The 17,857-nt window shown below is 48.4% G+C and overlaps 1 protein-coding gene across 20 annotated transcripts in view; it reads left to right on the top strand.

Moving 5' to 3' along the window:
• Positions 1–17,857, top strand: part of ARHGEF10L (Rho guanine nucleotide exchange factor 10 like) — a 147,243-nt gene that overhangs the window by 54,950 nt on the left and 74,436 nt on the right. For 11 of the 20 annotated variants that reach the window (XM_083628486.1, XM_083628470.1, XM_083628488.1 and 8 more), the window contains 4 exons: positions 4,895–4,996; positions 11,381–11,487; positions 13,657–13,734; positions 16,493–16,672. In XM_083628486.1, coding sequence (XP_083484612.1) covers positions 4,895–4,996; positions 11,381–11,487; positions 13,657–13,734; positions 16,493–16,672 — 467 coding nt within the window. Of the gene's footprint in view, positions 1–4,894; positions 4,997–8,439; positions 8,747–11,380; positions 11,488–13,656; positions 13,735–16,492; positions 16,673–17,857 lie in introns of those variants that run through there. The other 9 variants (XM_083628472.1, XM_083628473.1, XM_083628471.1 and 6 more) reach the window with 2 other exon arrangements.

Below are 17,857 nucleotides of genomic sequence, written 5' to 3'. Positions count from 1 at the left end.
CTTTTTATTTATTCAAATAAATCCCAAAGCAGCTTACAAACAAAAGATAAAAATAACATAATGGAGCATCACGAATATGGCGTAAATCGTATGGAAAACATAACAGATCATCAGTAAAACAATCCCAAATTCCAAATAAAACAATTACCATCTATGTAACGCTATTAGCAAAAAAACCCCCTAAAAATAAGCTAAACATCACAGTTACACCAAAGATCGTATTATAGGATTCACAAAGTACGACAGCATTCATATCTATAAAACAATATTAACAACGTGAACCTACCCAGACCCTGAGATCTTCTGAGGCCCTTCTTCATGTGCCTCCTCTTCTAGAGGCCCAGAGGGTGGCAACACGAGAACGGGGCCTTCTCTGCGGTGGCCCCTAGTCTGTGGAATGCTCTCCCCAGGGAAGTTCGCCTGGTGCCTTCATGATACAGCTTTAGGCATCAGGCAAAAACGTTCCTTTTGAACCAGGCCTTTGGCTGATTGACATCCAATGCCTTTTTAAAATGTGTTGGGGAGGGGGGGGGTATTGGATAGTTTTGTTATTATTTTTATTACCTATTTGGTATTTTTATATTGCGATTTTAAGTTGTAACCACCTTGAGACCTGCGAGTATAAGGCAGTATACAAATTTAATAAATAATAATAATAATAATAATAATAATAATAATAATAATAATAATGGCTACCATTTCTGGGAATCACAACTAGGGAGTGTTGCTGTTGTCCTCAGGTCCCGCTTAGAGGATTCTCATTGGGGAAACCTCGTTGGCCACCGTGCTGGCGTGATTCTGTGGCAAAGCTCTTCTTAGGTTTCTCAGGTTTGGTCTTTCCCCATCTGGAATTCCCAGACACTTTCTCTTTCGTTTCACTTCAGAGGTTGAGTCATACATTCACATCCTGCTTCTGTCTCCATCACAACCGCTTCCATTGAGTCACTGAGAAAAACTCCCGTGCGCCGCAGAGAGGACGATGAATTTTGGTGTGCACGCACGTCACAGTAATGGTTCTTGTCATGTGGCTTCTGGTGCAGCAAAACATCCTGCTCTTAAAAATAGCATAAGACTCATGCACGGGCGTCGTCAGGGTTTATGTTAGGGAGGGCAGGATTCATGTTAGTAAGGTGGCAGAACTGAGTTATCTGCTACACGATTGATCGGTTAGTCAAGTACCGTATTTTTTGCTCTATAAGACTCACTTTTTTCCTCCTAAAAAGTAAGGGGAAATGTGAGTGCGTCTTACGGAGCGAATGCAGGCTGCGCAGCTATCCCAGAAGCCAGAACAGCAAGAGGGATTGCTGCTTTCACTGTGCAGCGATCCCTCTTGCTGTTCTGGCTTCTGAGATTCAGAATATTTTTTTTCTTGTTTTCCTCCTCCAAAAACTAGGTGCGTCTTGTGGTCTGGTGTGTCTTATAGAGCGAAAAATACGGTATTTTTGTTTATTTACTTCGGGGGGTGGGGCAGCTACGCCCATGGAACCATGGGGTGTCTAAAGAGAACTCCCACCCACTGGTGGAGGAAGAGGAGTGTGGGGGGAGCGCATTGCCCCCGGCAGCGTGATCCTGGTGGGCTCGCATCGTGGCTGCCCCCAGGCCCGCGCTGGGCGCCATGCACCCACAGGTGGCGTGCCACACCCCTGGGATGCACGCCAGCCCCAGCTCTCCGTCCCCCGGTGCCGGAGCATGAAGCTCCGCCACTGCACACACCCCTGTACCTAAAAATAAAATAAAAATCCACTGTCCTACTTAGGGGCTGAGTGTCTAGCACAATGGTTGTAGCTGTACAGTGGTACCTCTGGATGCAAACGGGATCCATTCTGGAGCCCCGTTCGCATCCTGAGTAGAACGTAACACGCGACTGCGTGTGCGCGGCTCACGTTTCACTGCTTCCACGCATGTCATTTTGAGCGTCTGTGCATGCGCGAGTGGCAAAACCCGGAAGTAAGGCGTTCCGTTACTTCCGGGTTGCCGCGGAGCGTAACCTGAAAACGCTCAAGCTGAAGCATATTTATTCTGAGGTATGACTGTACAGTGGTACCTCAGGTTAAGTACTTAATTCGTTCCGGAGGTCTGTTCTTAACCTGAAACTGTTCTTAACCTGAAGCACCACTTTAGCTAATGGGGCCTCCTGCTGCTGCTACGCCTCTGGAGCACAATTTCTGTTCTCATCCTGAAGCAAAGTTCTTAACCTGAGGTACTATTTCTGGGTTAGCGGAGTCTGTAACCTGAAGCGTATGTAACCCGAGGTACCACTGTAAAGGCTTTTTTCAAAAAACTAAAAATCTTGCATTATCCTACACTGTCTTGTAAATCCCTCTGGCCCTTGATGTGTGCTAAATGTGTCGAGGGGACATATTTATTTTGTTTCTTCTTGCTACGTTTTATATTCCCTCTTTCTTCCAAAGAGGCTGCTGTGGTTTTGCTTTTCTCTTCCCTGGATGATGAGGGTACCCTTGGTCGGCATGCTTTGGGTTCGGCCCGTCAGCCTGCGTCTTCTGTCCGATGGGGATGGCATTTCCCCACCTCCAGTCTGCAGGGCTCTCGCACGTTCTCCCAAAATTGTCACAGATTATACACAGAGGCTCTGAGGTTACATCTGCAAGCTCCTTTTAGTACCCTTGGGTGCTGCTCAACAGGCCCTGGAGATTTGAATTCACTTAAAATAGCTAGGTGTTACCTTCCCTATCTTGGGCTACAGCCCCCCTCCTTGCATCATTTATTCTGTTATTACCAGGTTGGGCATTGCTTTCCCTTTGGGTTAAGACAGAGGCAAAGTAGGTGTTTATCAGTTCTGCCTTTTCTCCTCTTTAGGGGAAACCGTGGCTGTTTAAAGGGATTTTTTTTTCTGGCGGGACTCAAGCGTACGCAGTAACGGCACCTTTTCCCCCTGAGAAGAAAATCACTGGTGATGTTGTAGGGTTTTAAATGTACCACCTTCTTCTTCTTCTTCTTCTTCTTCTTCTTCTTCTTCTTCTTCTTCTCCTTCTTCTTCTTCTTCTTCTTCTTCTTCTTCTTCTTCTGCGATCCCTCGTGGCCGAGTAAGATTGTCTTCCATAAACACGGTTTTAACAGTGAGTCCATAAGTGGCTGTGGAGGCCAATTCTGGATCCTCACGTCCTTCCACAGTGGGGACCCACTGGCGGACGAAGGTGGGGGCGGGGGAAGCAGCCTGCCTCGGGTGCCATCCTGGGTGTGTGTGTGCCACCGCGGCCGCCCCTGCCCCCCCGGGACTCGCCACCCCCCCAAGACACTCACTGCTTGCTGCGGACCCCTGGGATTTGCGCCACTTGCCGCGCACGCCCCAGGATTTACATTGCTCCCAGTGCTGAAGCAGGTAGCTCTGCCACTGTGGGGACCTAGGTTTCCGGGCAGGAGTTGATCTTGGTGATTCCTGGCCTGGTAGCCCAAACTCTGGCACCACTGTGAGGCCATGCATGTCTGGGAGGGCCAACTAAGTTTTACTCATTGAAATTACCAGAGGATCCACATGAATTTCAGTGGCTTTCTTTCTTTCTTTCTTTCTTTCTTTCTTTCTTTCTTTCTTTCTTTCTTTCTTTCTTTCTTCTTTGGTGATCCCTCGTAGCCGAGCATGATTGTCTTCCATGAACACGGTCTTAACAGTGAGTCCGTAAGTGACCGTGGAGGCCAATTCTGGATCCACACGTCCTTCCACAGTGGGGACATAGGTTTATGGGTGGGAGTTGATCACGGTGAGGGTTTGCCAAACGTGCCTTCCTCGTCGCCCGTTTCTCCCTTTCGTCCTGAGTTCGACTTCAAAGCCCACGACACCTTTGGTAGGCCACAACTTACACGGGGGTTACGTTTGGGCAAAGGCAAAAGTGCGAAAAGTCAGGAAGACCCCCCCCCGAACCTCTCCCGCATGACTAGACCTACCTTACCTGTGAGATTTTGCCGGAATCCTATGCAGCCTTCCAGAAGCCTCATGCAACCTTCCCAGAGCCTAGTAGAGGGCTTATAAAGCTCTTTTAGCAGCAGCAAAATCCAGCGCAGAAAGTGCCTTTTAAGCCCTCTGCCATCCTTACTCGGTTCCAGGAAGTTTGCATGTTGTCTTGGACAGTCTCATCTGACTGTTCCTCACCCCCCAAACGACTCTGTGTTCATTCATTTATTTTCCCAGCATCTGTGCAAAGCTGCAGCCGTGTAACTAAATCACACATAAAGTAGATTTTTTTAAAAAAATGTTTGTTTCAAAAGGAAATCTTTAATAAAAACAAACAAACAAACAAACAAACAAACAAACAAACAAAGAACAGGTTTATTTGCTGCATGGTGCAGGTGGGGCTCATATCAGCTGCCCACCCCAATTCTGTCTGTTTGTCTGTCTGTCTCTCTCACATACACACACACACACACACACGGAAAGTACAGCGATCCTTTCCCTTGCGTGTGCCACGCTGAGTTCACAAGGAGGATTCCCAGCCACAGGGCTTCTGAGGCTACAAAACCCCACTTCCCTCTCTGGGCAGTTGCGAAACATCCTTCGGGGTGTACCTCCTTGCAGGATCTGCTGACTTGGGCAAAACGAATAACTGGGAACAAGCGGAACTTGCTTGGGTTTTTCATGTTTCTTTCCTCTTGTAGCTTCACTGACTTAACCAGGGCAAATACATGCATATATATGCAACTGGAATGCAGCTAGGGCTGGTGCCGCCTGAAGCTGCACCCTGCGAGTCAAGCACCCACTTTGTCCTTTGCTGGTTTGGGGTGGGGGGCAAAAATCCCTTTGGGCTTGCTGCCCCCCTCCCCAGTGGCTGTTGAGAGAACTTCCTTGAAGTTAGCAAGCATGCTTGGCCGTGTAAGGAAGGGCAGAGAAGAGTAAACACAGTATTTTCTTTCTGTTTTTCTCGTGATGTTTCCCTGGCTGTAGGGGACGGGGAGCCAGGCAGGAGCGCCATGGAGCCAGGCAGGAAGCGCTCTTTGTCCTGGACTGGGGAGCTCTCCAAAGCCCACAGGCTGTCCGTGGACAGAGGTACGGATCTGGGGGCCTCTTGCCCTCCCGGATCCTGTCTCCATTTGAGACGAGGTAGCATGATTTGCAGTGGAGTTTTGTAGTGTGTGAGCTTCTGTGTCTTAGCTTGCCTCTGCTAGTGAAGAGGGCCTTGCTGGGGGTTGCCCCCCCCCGGAACCTGCACACTTTGCACATGCTTGAGAGTGCTGTTGTTTTTGCAGAGGCTGCCAAAAGCAGGGCGGTGTTGCTAATGGGGAGGGGGGAATCTGGAAACCCTGCTCCCCAACACGTACACAAACACAGAGGACCGCTTCGACCTCCCGCACCCAGAACACATTGCAACTAGTGGCCTAGAGCAAAGGCACTCTGTGTGTCCTCAGAGACCCTCTGTATTTATTTTGTTTATAAAAAATATTTCCATACTACTATCTTCGACACCTCCCTTTCCATGGAGGCGCAGATTGCAGCTATAACAAAGACGGCATTTTTTCATCTCCGCCAAGCTAAGCAGTTGGCTCCTTACCTCTCTCGCCCTGACCTAACCACTGTGATCCACGCAACGGTCACCTCCAGACTGGATTATTGTAACTCGCTCTACGTGGGGCTGCCCTTGAGACTGACCCAGAAACTCCAGCGGGTGCAGAATGCTGCGGCGAGACTCCTTACGGGGTCCTCACTGCGAGATCACATTCACCCGGTGCTATACCAGCTGCACTGGCTCCTGGTGGAGTACGGGATCAGCTTTAAGGTGCTGGTTTTAACCTTTAAAGCCCTAGACGGCCTAGGACCCTCATACCTATGGGACCGCCTCTCCTGGTATGTCCCACGGAGGACCTTACGGTCTTCAGACAAAAACATCTTGGAGGTCCCGGGCCACAGGGAGGTTAGGCTGGCCTCAACCAGAGCCAGGGCTTTTTCGGCTGTGGCTCTGATCTGGTGGAATGCTCTGTCACAAGAGACTAGGGCCCTGCAGGACTTGACATTTTTCTGCAGGGCCTGCAAGACAGAGCTGTTCCACCAGGCCTTTGTGGCGAGCGAGCTTGAACCCTTGCTTACTGTGCGCAGATCTGGTTGCGCCTTCTATTTGCGGGTGCAGACCTTGTAGTTGCTTGTGCCAGCTGCTGCATAGAGGCACACCTGTGGCTAGAGCTCATGGTTGACCAACATTGCAGTCTTCGTTGATGTGCTAATCCTTGCTTTCCGTAGTTCGCTGCTTTGACAGCCTTCAGATTTTGGAATGTCAGATCTTCAGGGCAGGGACTTGCCTGCCTTTTCTCCTTTGTTGTTTTGGGACCCTCCAAGCGTTCCTATTTTCCAGAGGCAGTCCCAGATTTGCAGAAGCCGTTCCGGTTTCGGATTTGATCCTGGAATGTCCCTCTTTTCCTTAGCACATCCCTATTTTCAACATAGAAATGGGTATGGAGTTGACCGACCCCCGAGCCAAGGAGATACAACCTTTTAGAAGACATATGAAGGGGTTAACCCTGTATATGGAAGTTTTTAAAAAATGTTTAATGTTTTATTATGTTTTTATACACAGTGGTACCTTGGTTCTTAAACTGCTTAGTTGCCGAACAAATTGGCTCCCGAATGCCGCAAACCCAGAAGTAAGTGTTCCGGTTTGCGAACATTTTTTGGGAAGTCGAACGTCCGACACACCTTCCTGCAGACAATCGGAGAGTCAAGCGGACCCCAGGAATGGATTAAGTTTGAGAACCAAGGTACCACTGTATGTTGGAAGCTGCCCAGAGTGGCTCAGGCAACCCAGTCAGATGGGTGGGGTACAAATCATAGAATTATTATTATTATTGAATAGGATGTCCCTATTCTCATCGGAGAAATGTTGGCAGGTATGAAGGTTGCTCCAAGGGACGCGGGTGCTGCTGTGGGTTAAACCACAGAGCCTAGAACTTGCCGATCAGAAGGTTGGCGGTTCGATCCCCATGACGGGGTGAGCTCCCGTTGCTCTGTCCCTGCTCCTGCCAACCTAGCAGTTCGAAAGCACCTCAAAGTGCAAGTAAATAAATAGGTACCGCTCCGGCGGGAAGGTAAACGGCGTTTCCGTGCGCTGCTTTGGTTCACCAGAAGTGGCTTAGTCATGCTGGCCACATGACCCAGAAGCTGTATGCCGGCTCCCTCGGCCAATAAAGCGAGATGAGCGCCACAACCTCAGAGTCGTCCGCGACTGGACCTAATGGTCAGGGGTCCCTTTACCTTTTATGAAAGTTGCTCCAGCCTGCTCTGGAGTCAGGGGTCAGCCTGGTTTGGATTAAACGCCTCGTTTCAACAGAAAGAGAGGAAGCTGTCAGAACAGTGGTCAGCACTGGCTGGCAGCAGCTCTCCAGGGGTTGAGGCGTGCTCCCCCCATGTCCCAGGCCTACCTGGAGATGCTGCCAGGGATTGAACCTGGGTCCTTCTGCATGCCAAGCAAGTGCTCCAGCCCTGAGTTACACCCCTTCTTCTCTTTGACTTCTGTCACATGGTCCATTAGGAAATGATTTCTGGGGGTCAATTTTAAGAGCTTGCAGGCCCCTCCTTCACTCAAGCACCTTCCATTATTTTTATTGTTTTTAGTTGTAGAAGACAGGTAGGGAGGCTCTTTAGAATGCAGTTGCATTTAATAACCCTTTGCATCTGGAGGGCAGAAAATAACAGAAGCATAAAGGTAAAGGTTAAGGGACCCTTGACCATTAGGTCCAGTCGTGGTTGACTCTGGGGTTGCGGCTCTCATCTTGCTTTATTGGCCAAGGGAGCTGGCGTACAGCTTCCGGGTCATGTGGCCAGCATGACTAGACCACTTCTGGTGAACCAGAGCAGTGCATGGAAATGCCTTTTACCTTCCTGCTGGAGTGGTACCTATTTATCTACTTGCACTTTGACGTGCTTTCGAACTGCTAGGTGGGCAGGAGCAGGGACTGAGCAACGGGAGCTCACCCCGTCGCAGGGATTCGAACTGCCAACCTTCTGATCGGCAAGTCCTAGGCTCTGTGGTTTAAGCCACTGCACCACCTGCGTCCCCTGAAGCATAGAGCTGGACAATTGGAAGGGGGGACCCTAGGGGTCATCTGGTCCGAACGCCTGGGGTCCTCGTAGGGAACCTCAGTTTTGCAAACTGACCGTGTCTTTGGCAGAAGGTAATTTAGCCGCCAATGCGATTTTTGCTACCTTCACTGCGTCGGATGGGTCTGCCTGTTTGTCCCTCTCCAAAATATTTTCCTCTGCTGGTGGGGGTTGCGAGGTTCTCCATTCATGCTCCCCTCCAGCCCAGCACCTTCCCTGTCTGCCCCTCCGGCTGTTTCCGTCCCGAACCCTTCCTCCCCGCATGGCTGCTGTCCCAGCAGAGCAGCTGTTCCAAAATTAGGGAAGGAAAAGGTCACCCTTTGCTGGTCTATTTCTGGTGCCCTCCGATCCCCACCCCTCCCTGGGCAGCTAACACCCTCCGCTGCTCTTCCTCCTTTTGCCCTCCGCCCCTTCCCATTTGCCAGCTCCTCCTTGCAGCTGGCTGCGATGCAACCTTTCCTCTGCCGGAGACCCCTTTGCCAAGATCTCCCCGCACGAGTGGGAACTAGAGATTACCCTGAGCTCGGAGAAAGAGGAAGTTTGGGGACTGTCAGTCCAGGCTGGCTAGAGGGTTTGGTGGGACGGGGTGGAGGGTCGGGCGAGCGGCACCCCTGAAGGGTGAGATGTGGCGTAAACGGCACCGGTCCAACCGGGACTTCATCATCATCCGTTCCTCTTCCTCCTCCTCCTCCTCCTCTTCGTCTCTTTCAGGTAAGGCCCCTTGCATTTATTTATGTTTGACTCAGGCTTCCTCCTTCAGCAAAGAGCCAAGCTCAGTGGTCCCATCAGCCGCTGAGGTTTACCCCTCTCTGGCACCCCCGAAGAAAATAAAAATAAATCATTGTCATGTGCCACTCGGAGATGACTCAGCAGGCAAGTCTTCCTTGCTGTTGGGGTCTGGGACGGGAAGGTGTTTTTCTCATCTTCTTATGCCATGGATGCTTTAGCTGAGATTCCTGCATTGCAGGGGGTTGGAGTAGAATCAGGGGTCAGCAAACTTTTTCAGCAGGGGGCCCTCAGACCTTGTGGGGGGCCGGACTATATTTTGGGAGAAAAAATGAATGAATTCCTATGCCCCACAAATAACCCAGAGATGCATTTTAAATGAAAGGACACATTCTACTCATGTAAAAACACCACGCAGGCCCCACAAATACCCCAGAGATGCATTTTAAATAAAAGCACACATTCTACTCATGTGAAAACACCAGGCAGGCCCCACAAATAACCCAGAGATGCATTTTAAATAAAAGGACACATTCTACTCATGTCAAAACACCCTGATTCCTGGACCATCTGTGGGCTGGATTTAGAAGGCAATTGGGCCGGATCCGGCCCCCCAGGCCTTAGTTTGCGTACCCATGAACTAGATTAATCTGGAAGGGGGGACCCTGGTTGGCGTACCCATTAACTAGATTAATCCAATTCTACTATTCTATGGTTCTATGAAAGCGGAGGTGGTTAAAGGCAGTTTAACTTAAGAACCTGGTTGCTTTTATACTCAAACCTTTTCTCCCTTGCCATTTGCCATATTCTTCCGAGGGCATTCTGAGGTGTGCATTCCCTGAGGTGTGCATAATTGGGGGGAGTTGCGACTTCCCAAGCAGTGAAGGGAAATGCTATCTGCGCACATGTTCAGCCTGGCGCAGCTTGAAAAAGCAGGCTGACCCTTGACCCCAGAGCAGGCTGGAGCAACCTTCACACCTGCCAACATTTCTCCAGTGAGAATAGGGACATCCTGTTCCATAATAATAACAACAATAATTTTATTATTTGTACCCCGCTCATCTTATTGGGTTGCCCCAGCCACTCTGGGTGGCTTCCAACATATATACAAACATAATAAAACATTTTAAAACTTCCCTATCCAGGGCTGCCTTCAGATGTCTTCTAAAGGTTGCATAGTTACTTATATCCTTGGCTTGGGGGGGTCATATAACTCCATACCCTGCAAAATTTCTCCGATGGAAATAGGAACAACCTAAGGAAAAGCAAAGGGACGCGGGTGGTGCTGTGGTCTAAACCACTGACTAGGGCTTGCCAATCAGAAGGTTGGCGGTTCGAATCCCAACGACAAGGTGAACTGCCGTTGCTCGGTCCCTGCTCCTGCCAGCCTAGCAGTTCGAAAGCACGTCAAAGTGCAAGTAGATAAATAGGTACCGCTCCGGCGGGAAGGTAAACGGCATTTCCGTGTGCTGCTCTGGTTCGCCAGAAGCGGCTTAGTCATGCTGGCCACATCACCCGGAAGCTGTACGCTGGCTCCCTCAGCCAGTAAAGTGAGATGAGCACCGCAACCCCAGAGTCCTCCACGTCTGGACCTAATGGTCAGGGGTGCCTTTACCTTTAAGGAAAAGCAGGACATTCTGGGATTAAATCAGAAACCGGGATGGCTTCTGTAAACCCAGGACTGCCCCTGGAAAGTAGGGACACTTGGAGGGTCTGAAGCTTCCCTTGTGGGGTTGCAATCTGGGCAAAAGCTCCATCGGCCCCCTGAGTTGGTAGGAAGGTAAATGCAACAGAGGGATGCGAAATACAGAGCCTTGGGTTCTGGAAGACGCGGCGGGAATGGACTGTGATGATATCATGGAGGACAGAAATGCCTGTCTCCTGCTGCGAGGCATCCTGTGATGATGCGATGATGGGAGCGGCTATCATCAGAAATAAAAGGAGGACGCTATCATTTTGGCTCGGTCTACAAAGCATCTTGGAAGATTGGAACTTGCATGGTTGAGCTGAGAAGCATTACTTCTCTGGACTTTTGAGCTGCTCTGGGTACATGGTTGCGAAAGCTCCAGGATGCAGAATTCTGTGTCAGATATAGAGGGTTGTTTTCAAGAGGTCCCTAGCAGGCTCTGAGAGGAGAGTTGAACAAGGAATAGCAACTTTTAAAGAAAAGGGCGCAGGAAGTCATATTAGACCCAATTAACAGACATGGCTAATCTGGGTCCCTTCGTTTCAGTGGGGCCACCCTGGAAGGATTTAGTGGGATACAACTCGCAGGCTCTTTCCTGAGCCCCTTTAAAGAGCATGAGGCTTCCATGAGGACTAGAACCATTAAAAGCAATGCTTTGATGTCTGCAGCTGAATCTTTTAAGGGTGTGTTTCTGGACTGGCAATCCTGAAAGTGTGTGTTGAATCCTCTGGGGGGAGCAAAATTCATCTTCCTAATTGCACGTTTTGGCTGGTGGTCTGAATATGCCCGTTCCATATTCCCTGTTGCTTTGTTGTTCCTGGCTGCCCACAATAAAATTCTTCCAGCGCATTGTGTTGTGTTTCTCCCTGCAAGGGCCAGTAGCCCTGGAGATGACCTTGTGTGAATCTTGTGTCTGCATGCGTCCCCTTCAGGCGATTCCGAAGAGGAGGAAATGGGATTCCTGGAGGTCCCGGTGAATGATCTGAAGCAACTGTTTCCTGAGTTGGGCCCGATGCCCGAAGGGTTAAGCCCTCAGCAGGTGAGTGCTTAGGAACGTGGCTCATTCTAAAGTTTTGGAGCACCTCGAGGGAGTGGAAGCTGCACCCACCTTGGCTGCTTTGGGGAAAATTCTGGCTTTTGCAGAGACCCTAAAATATAGCTCAGTGCTAGAGCATCTTCTTGGCATGCAGAAGGTGCCCGTGGATATCCATTAAAAAAAAATAAAAATCTGCTAACAAGTGATGAGAAGGACTTTTTTTGCCCAAGATCTTAGAATTTGAAGACAGGGGCAGGGAACCTTTTCCAGCCCAAGGGCCACATTTGCTTCTGGGAAGCCACCCGAGGGCCGCATGCGACTGGTGGGTGGGGCCAGAGGGGGGAATGGGTGGAGCAATGCCTGCACATTTCGCCTTTGTAAAAAAGGGCTTCTTTTACAATCTAGAGGCATGATCAGAGTTAAAGGGCAACTTTTGCAGCCAGGGAAAAAGCATTCACGGAGGGTGGGAAACAGGGCTGGTGAGAGGCGTGGTTTGGGATAGGGTCCCAGGGGCCAGAAAAGAGAGCCCTGGGGTCTGCAATTGGTCTCCCTCGGCTCCTCCTGCTGAGGGTGGCACTGTGGTCTAAACCACTGAGCCTCTTGGGCTTGCCGATCGGAAGATTGGCGGTTTGAATCTGCACAATGGGATGAGCTCCCATTGCTCTGTCCCAGCTCCTGCCAACCTAGCAGTTCAAAAGCACGCCAGTGCAAGTAGATAAAGAGGTACCGCTGTGGCAGGAAGGTAAATGGCATTTCCGTGTGCTCAGGCTTCCGTCGCACCAGAAGCAGTTTAGTCATGCCAGCCCATAGCTGTCAACCGTCCCTTATTTGGCGGGAAACTCCCTTATCCCAGCGCCGTTTCCCGCTGCTGTCCTGGATTGATGATGTCCCTTAAATTTCCCGGGTTTCAAAGGAAGCAGCTCCTCTTCCTCCCTCCCTGCCGGCCAGGGAGGAGGGAGGCTCCAACTGTGTTGCTTGGCTGCATTGCTCACCCAATAAGGAGTCTAAGAGGGGTGGAGTTTGCATGCCTTGTGCCGATCATTGCTTGGGGACTCACCTTTGCTCAGCGCTTCCCAGCGGAGAGGTGACGGTGGTTTCCTTGCTGCATCCCCTTTGCCGGGTTGCTGCGCTATGGGAACCACTGCTTGAGGCTTCGTTTGGCTGCTGGTTGGGCTTTGTGCCTTTGGCTCAGAAGTTGAACATACCTGTGCTTGGAAAATCCCTTATTTTGGCTACTGATCCCTTATTTTCGAGGCTGCTGGTCCCTTATTTTCAAATTTGTAAGTTGACAGCTATGTGCCAGCCACATGACCGGAAAGTTGTCTGTGGACAAACGCCGGCTCCCTTGGACTGAAAGCGAGATGAGCACCGCAACCCCATAGTCGCCTTTAACTGGACTTAACCATCCAGGGGTTCTTTACCTTTTATATATTAGTCCTTGGTAGGCCATTGCCCTGATCCAGCAGGACTCTTCTGTTCTAAAGGAAAATAATAAGAGAACTGTGCTTCTACCAGACTGGCATATTCTGCAGCACATCCTTGAGTCCCGAGTTGAAGAAAAATAAGGCACTCTGCACATGCCCAGAGTTCTCTTACAACCAATCCCTCTTCCCGTGGAACTCTGGGAATTGTAGCTCCATGAGCAGGGGTCTCCCTTAGCGATGCCCAGCTCCCTGAACAAATTTCTGTTCCCAGGAGTTTTTGGGGAAGCCACAATAACAGCTTTTCTGCTGAAGCACCCTGAAATTAATTACGTAATTGTGTTGGTTTTGGATAGAAAGGCAAGTCACTTAGGTTTTAGAGGAACTCCAACTGTAGCAGGCCAATGCAAGTAGATAAATCGGTACTGCTGCGGTGGGAAGGTAAACGGCGTTTCCATGCGCTCTGAATTCCCTCACAGTGTCCCGTTGTGCCAGAAGCGGTTTAGTCCTGCTTTCCACATGACCTGGAAAGCTGTCTATGGGCAAACGCCGGCTCCCTCGACCTGAAAGCGAGATGAGCGCCGTAACCCTGTAGTCGCCTTTGACTTGATTTCAGCATTACCTTTTTTAGTGCTGATCAGTCCAATAGACCTATTTGGTCCCTGCATGCTGCCCCAGCCGGCAGTTCTTCCTCTCTCCTCCATGATGCTCTCTTGAGTCACCCACACCTAATCCGACCCCCTCTCTACAGGTTGTGCGCCGCCACATTCTGGGCTCCATCGTCCAGAGCGAGAGAAGCTACGTCGACTCCTTGCGGAGGATCTTGCAGGTGAGAGAGCTTTCTGCTTTGTGAGCAGGGAACCAGGCACAGGGCCTTCTCGGAGGTGGCACCTGCCCTGTGGAATGACCTCCCATGAGATGTCAAACATCTATTGACTTTCAGAAGGCATCTGAAGGCAGCCCTGTTCAGGGAATTTTTTGGTGTTTTACTGTGTTTTCAATTCTTTGTTGGGAGCTGCCCAGAGTGCCACTCAGATGGGTGGCATATAAATAGTAAAATTATTATTTTATCAACCTTTTGTCCCCGCCTGCTCTCGCCCACCCACCCCTGAGCAAGCGGCTTCCCCCGTCCTCTCACCAAACACGAACACAAACTTAGCAAAAGCTGCCATATACTAAGTCAGGCCATCAAGTCCACCTAGCCCAGTGTTGTCTACACGGACTGGCAGCAGCTCTCCAAGGTTTCAGGCAGGGGACAATCCCTGGGCCCAGTGGGAGATGCTGCCAGGGACTGGGCCTAGGACATCCTGAGTGCAAGGCAAGGGCTTTACCACCGAGCTTTGGCCCTTTCGTGTTTAAAGTACATCAAGCTTCTAGTCCTCATGATTCTGAATAGAGGGCTGATTTAAACAATGTCCCCTTATATTAAGTCAGACCGTCAGTCCATCTAGCTTAGTATTGTCTGCACTGACTGGCAGCAACTCTTCAGGGTTTCAGACAAGGCGTCTTTCCTAGCCCTACCTGAAGATGCCATTGGGGATGGAACCCAGGGCCTTCTGCAAGCCAAGCAGCTGTTCTGCCCACTTAGCTATAGCCCTGTCAAGGAAACCAGGAAAGTCACACATTTCTTGGGAGATCAGCTTAAAAAACAACAAAACACCCCAGGAAATCGCTTTCCCTTCCCCAAACAAGCAAAAGTCGTCCTCTGAGCTCTACCCATTTCACTAAAAGCAAAGAGAGATTCTGGTCCTCAAGCTTCTGGGCAACTAAAAATGACCTAAACTCTGTGTACACATCTACATGCGCCCCATTGTATTTTAAACTTAGAGAGGCCAATGAACATACATCTTATTTTAATGAATTGACTGTTGCACAACTTCGGGAAGCTTTTACAGAGTTACGATTAAATACAATAAACTCTGCTTATAGAGATGGGAGACACAGAGGCATACCAAAAAACGAACGTGTTTGCATTAGGGGATGTCCTGAGGTAGAGGACCTTATGCATTATATCTTGCACTGTCCCTTATATAATGATGCAAGAGAAAGATTTTTAGTACCTATAATGACAAGGTCCCCTGGCCAGAGCCCCTCTGACATGATTTTATATCTCCTCGCAGACACAGGTAAGTATGTGACCTGGCGTGTAGCACTCTTTGCAACTGCTGCTAGGAAAATTAGAGCAAATTATATAGCCAAGTTAGCCATCAACTGTAAAGGAGATGAATTTGACCCTATCTATCTACATCAGGCTATATCTTTGTCACCAAACTCCGAGTATAAATTGCACACTGTATTAATTGACATTGTTTTTTGATATATTAGTGGCCATGTGATGAATTTTATTGTTTAATGTCTTGATTTGTATATTGGGGTACTTTTATAGCTCTGTTTAGAGTACGTAATGTTTTGATAATATAAATGTTTTAAGTCTTTTGTATCAATCTAGTATATTTTCTTTTAATTGTCGAATGATTCTGTGTACATTGCGGCAGCCTTTGGCTATGTGCAATAAAACTGAATGACTGACTGATTCGCAGCAGTTCTCTGGGGTAACAGGCAGCAGATGTTCTTAGCCTTTCCTGCAGAGGCTGCTGGGCGATGGAAATTGAGACCTTGTGCATTTTTTAAAAAATATTTTTTATTAATTTTCCAATAAAAACGGCCAATCAACATATCCAATCATAATCCAATTAAAACAAACAAATAAAATAAAAAAGACCAAATTATAATCCAAATTGGAATTATTAATTTTTTGGGGCTCCTCGTAGTCTGGACCTCTGAAGCATATCTCCAAATCTTCAGTCCTGCCTCTGCTCGTTGTTTTCCTATTTTCCACATCCCAGTTTAAATGCTTTAAAGTTCTCTGTCCCTGGCTCTACGATTCTCAATCATGTCAGAAATCATATTTCCTTTCGTCTGTTGAATACAGCTTTATTTGTGTATATATATTTTTCAACTGTCTATTTGCCAGCGCAGCTTTCCCTGACTCCGTTCCAATCTTCCAATCTGGGCTGTTGTCCAAGCCTGTTGTCTGAAGTTTAATGACACATCAACTCCCAAGTTGTTAATCATTCCAATCCGGGCTGTTGTCCAAGCTTTTCGTTTGAAATTTAATAACATAGTAGCTTTGTGGGTGGCACTGTGGGTTAAATCACAGAGCCTAGGACTTGCCGATCAGAAGGTCGGCGGTTCGAATCCCCATGACGGGGTGAACTCCCGTTGCTCGGTCCCTGCTCCTGCCAACCTAGCAGTTCGGTAGCATGTCAAAGTGCAAGTAGATAAATAGGTACCACTGTGGCGGGAAGGTAAACAGTGTTTCCGTGCGCTGCTCTGGCTCGCCAGAAGCGGCTTAGTCATGCTGGCCACATGACCCGGAAGCTGTACACTGGCTCCCTCAGCCGATAAAGCGAGATGAGCGCCGCAACCCCTGAGTCGGTCACGACTGGACCTAATGGTCAGGGGTCCCTTTACCTTAGCTTCCATATTGTTACTGTAAAGAGACCTTGTGCATTCAAGGCAAATACTCTGCCAGGGAGCGACCTGCTTTTCACGGCTCTGTGTCCTCCCGTCTCCACTGTTGACAGGATTACAGGAACCCTCTTGTGGAGATGGAGCCCAAAGTTCTCAGCCTTCGGAAATGCCAGGTGGTTTTCTTCCGGGTCAAAGAGATCCTCCAGTGCCACTCCATGTTCCAGATCGCCTTGTCTTCGCGCGTGGCTGAGTGGGACACCACGGAGAAAATCGGCGACCTCTTCGTGGCCTCAGTGAGTGTTTGCAGGATTCAGCTGGACAGGGGCATCACATTCCTGGAGGAGGAAGAGGAGGAGGAGGAGGAGTGTCAAGTATTCTCACCTTTCTTTTTAATTTTTTTTAAAATATAATTTTTTATTAGTTTTTTTAACATATCATTTTCAACAGTAATTAAACATACTTTTACGTCTTATTCAATTTTTTTACTTCCATCAATCCTGTCTGAAAATTTTCCGATCTAATCTCTCAGTATGCATTTCTTATCTTCCCTATTACATTTCAAACTCATAACCAATATCTCTATCTTTTTCTACTTTGTAACACTTCGTATATTTCTCCTTACAAAACTTCTTGTAGTCCTACTAGCATAATTTGTTGATTACAGTTGCTCTTCAAATAATTCATATACTTCTTCCAATCTTCTGTAAATTTCTGGTCCCGCAGATTTCGAATCCTTCCTGTCATTTTGTCCAATTCTGCATAGTCCATTAATTTGTCTGCCATACTTCTTTCGTCAGAATTTCTTCTTGTTTCCATTTCTGGGCTAACAATACTCTTGCTGCAGTTGTTGCAAATAAAAACGATTTAACATCTTGCCTATTAACGTCCTGACCTATAATACCCAGTAAAAATGCTTCTGGTTTTTTTAAGGATGTATATTTCAACATCTTTTTCATCTCATTATATATCATTTCCCAGAAGTTCTTTACTTTTTTACATTCCCACCACATATGATAAAATGTTCCTTCTTTTTCTTTACATTTCCAACGTTTATTATTTGTCTTATACATTTTAGCTAATTTCACTGGTGTAATATACCATCTATACATCATTTTCATCATATTCTCTTTCAAAGCATTACAGGCTGTAAATTTTATCCTTTCGTTCCACAACCTTTCCCAAGTATCCCAAGTATCCTCACCTTGTAGGTCCATAGCTCCTGTGTGGAATGTCCCCAGAAGCTTTGAGCTGCTTCAAAGGACAATCAAGAAGGGATGTGGATGGAATCTGAAATGGAGAAAAGCAGCCCTTCTAGGTTAACATCTTTGGTCAAGGCAAATGGAAATGGAGAAAACAGCCCTTCTAGTTCAGCATCAATGGTCTGGGCAAATGGAATGGGCACTAACTTAGTTTAATGCCTACGTTCCAGGAGGCAATGATGGCCCCCAACTTTGTTCTTGTTGTTTAGTCGTGTCCGA

This window comes from Podarcis filfolensis (assembly GCF_964270895.1).
Source record: "Podarcis filfolensis genome assembly, chromosome: 8".
Lineage (NCBI taxonomy): Eukaryota > Metazoa > Chordata > Lepidosauria > Squamata > Lacertidae > Podarcis > Podarcis filfolensis.
This window is presented reverse-complemented; position numbering and strand designations above follow the sequence as displayed.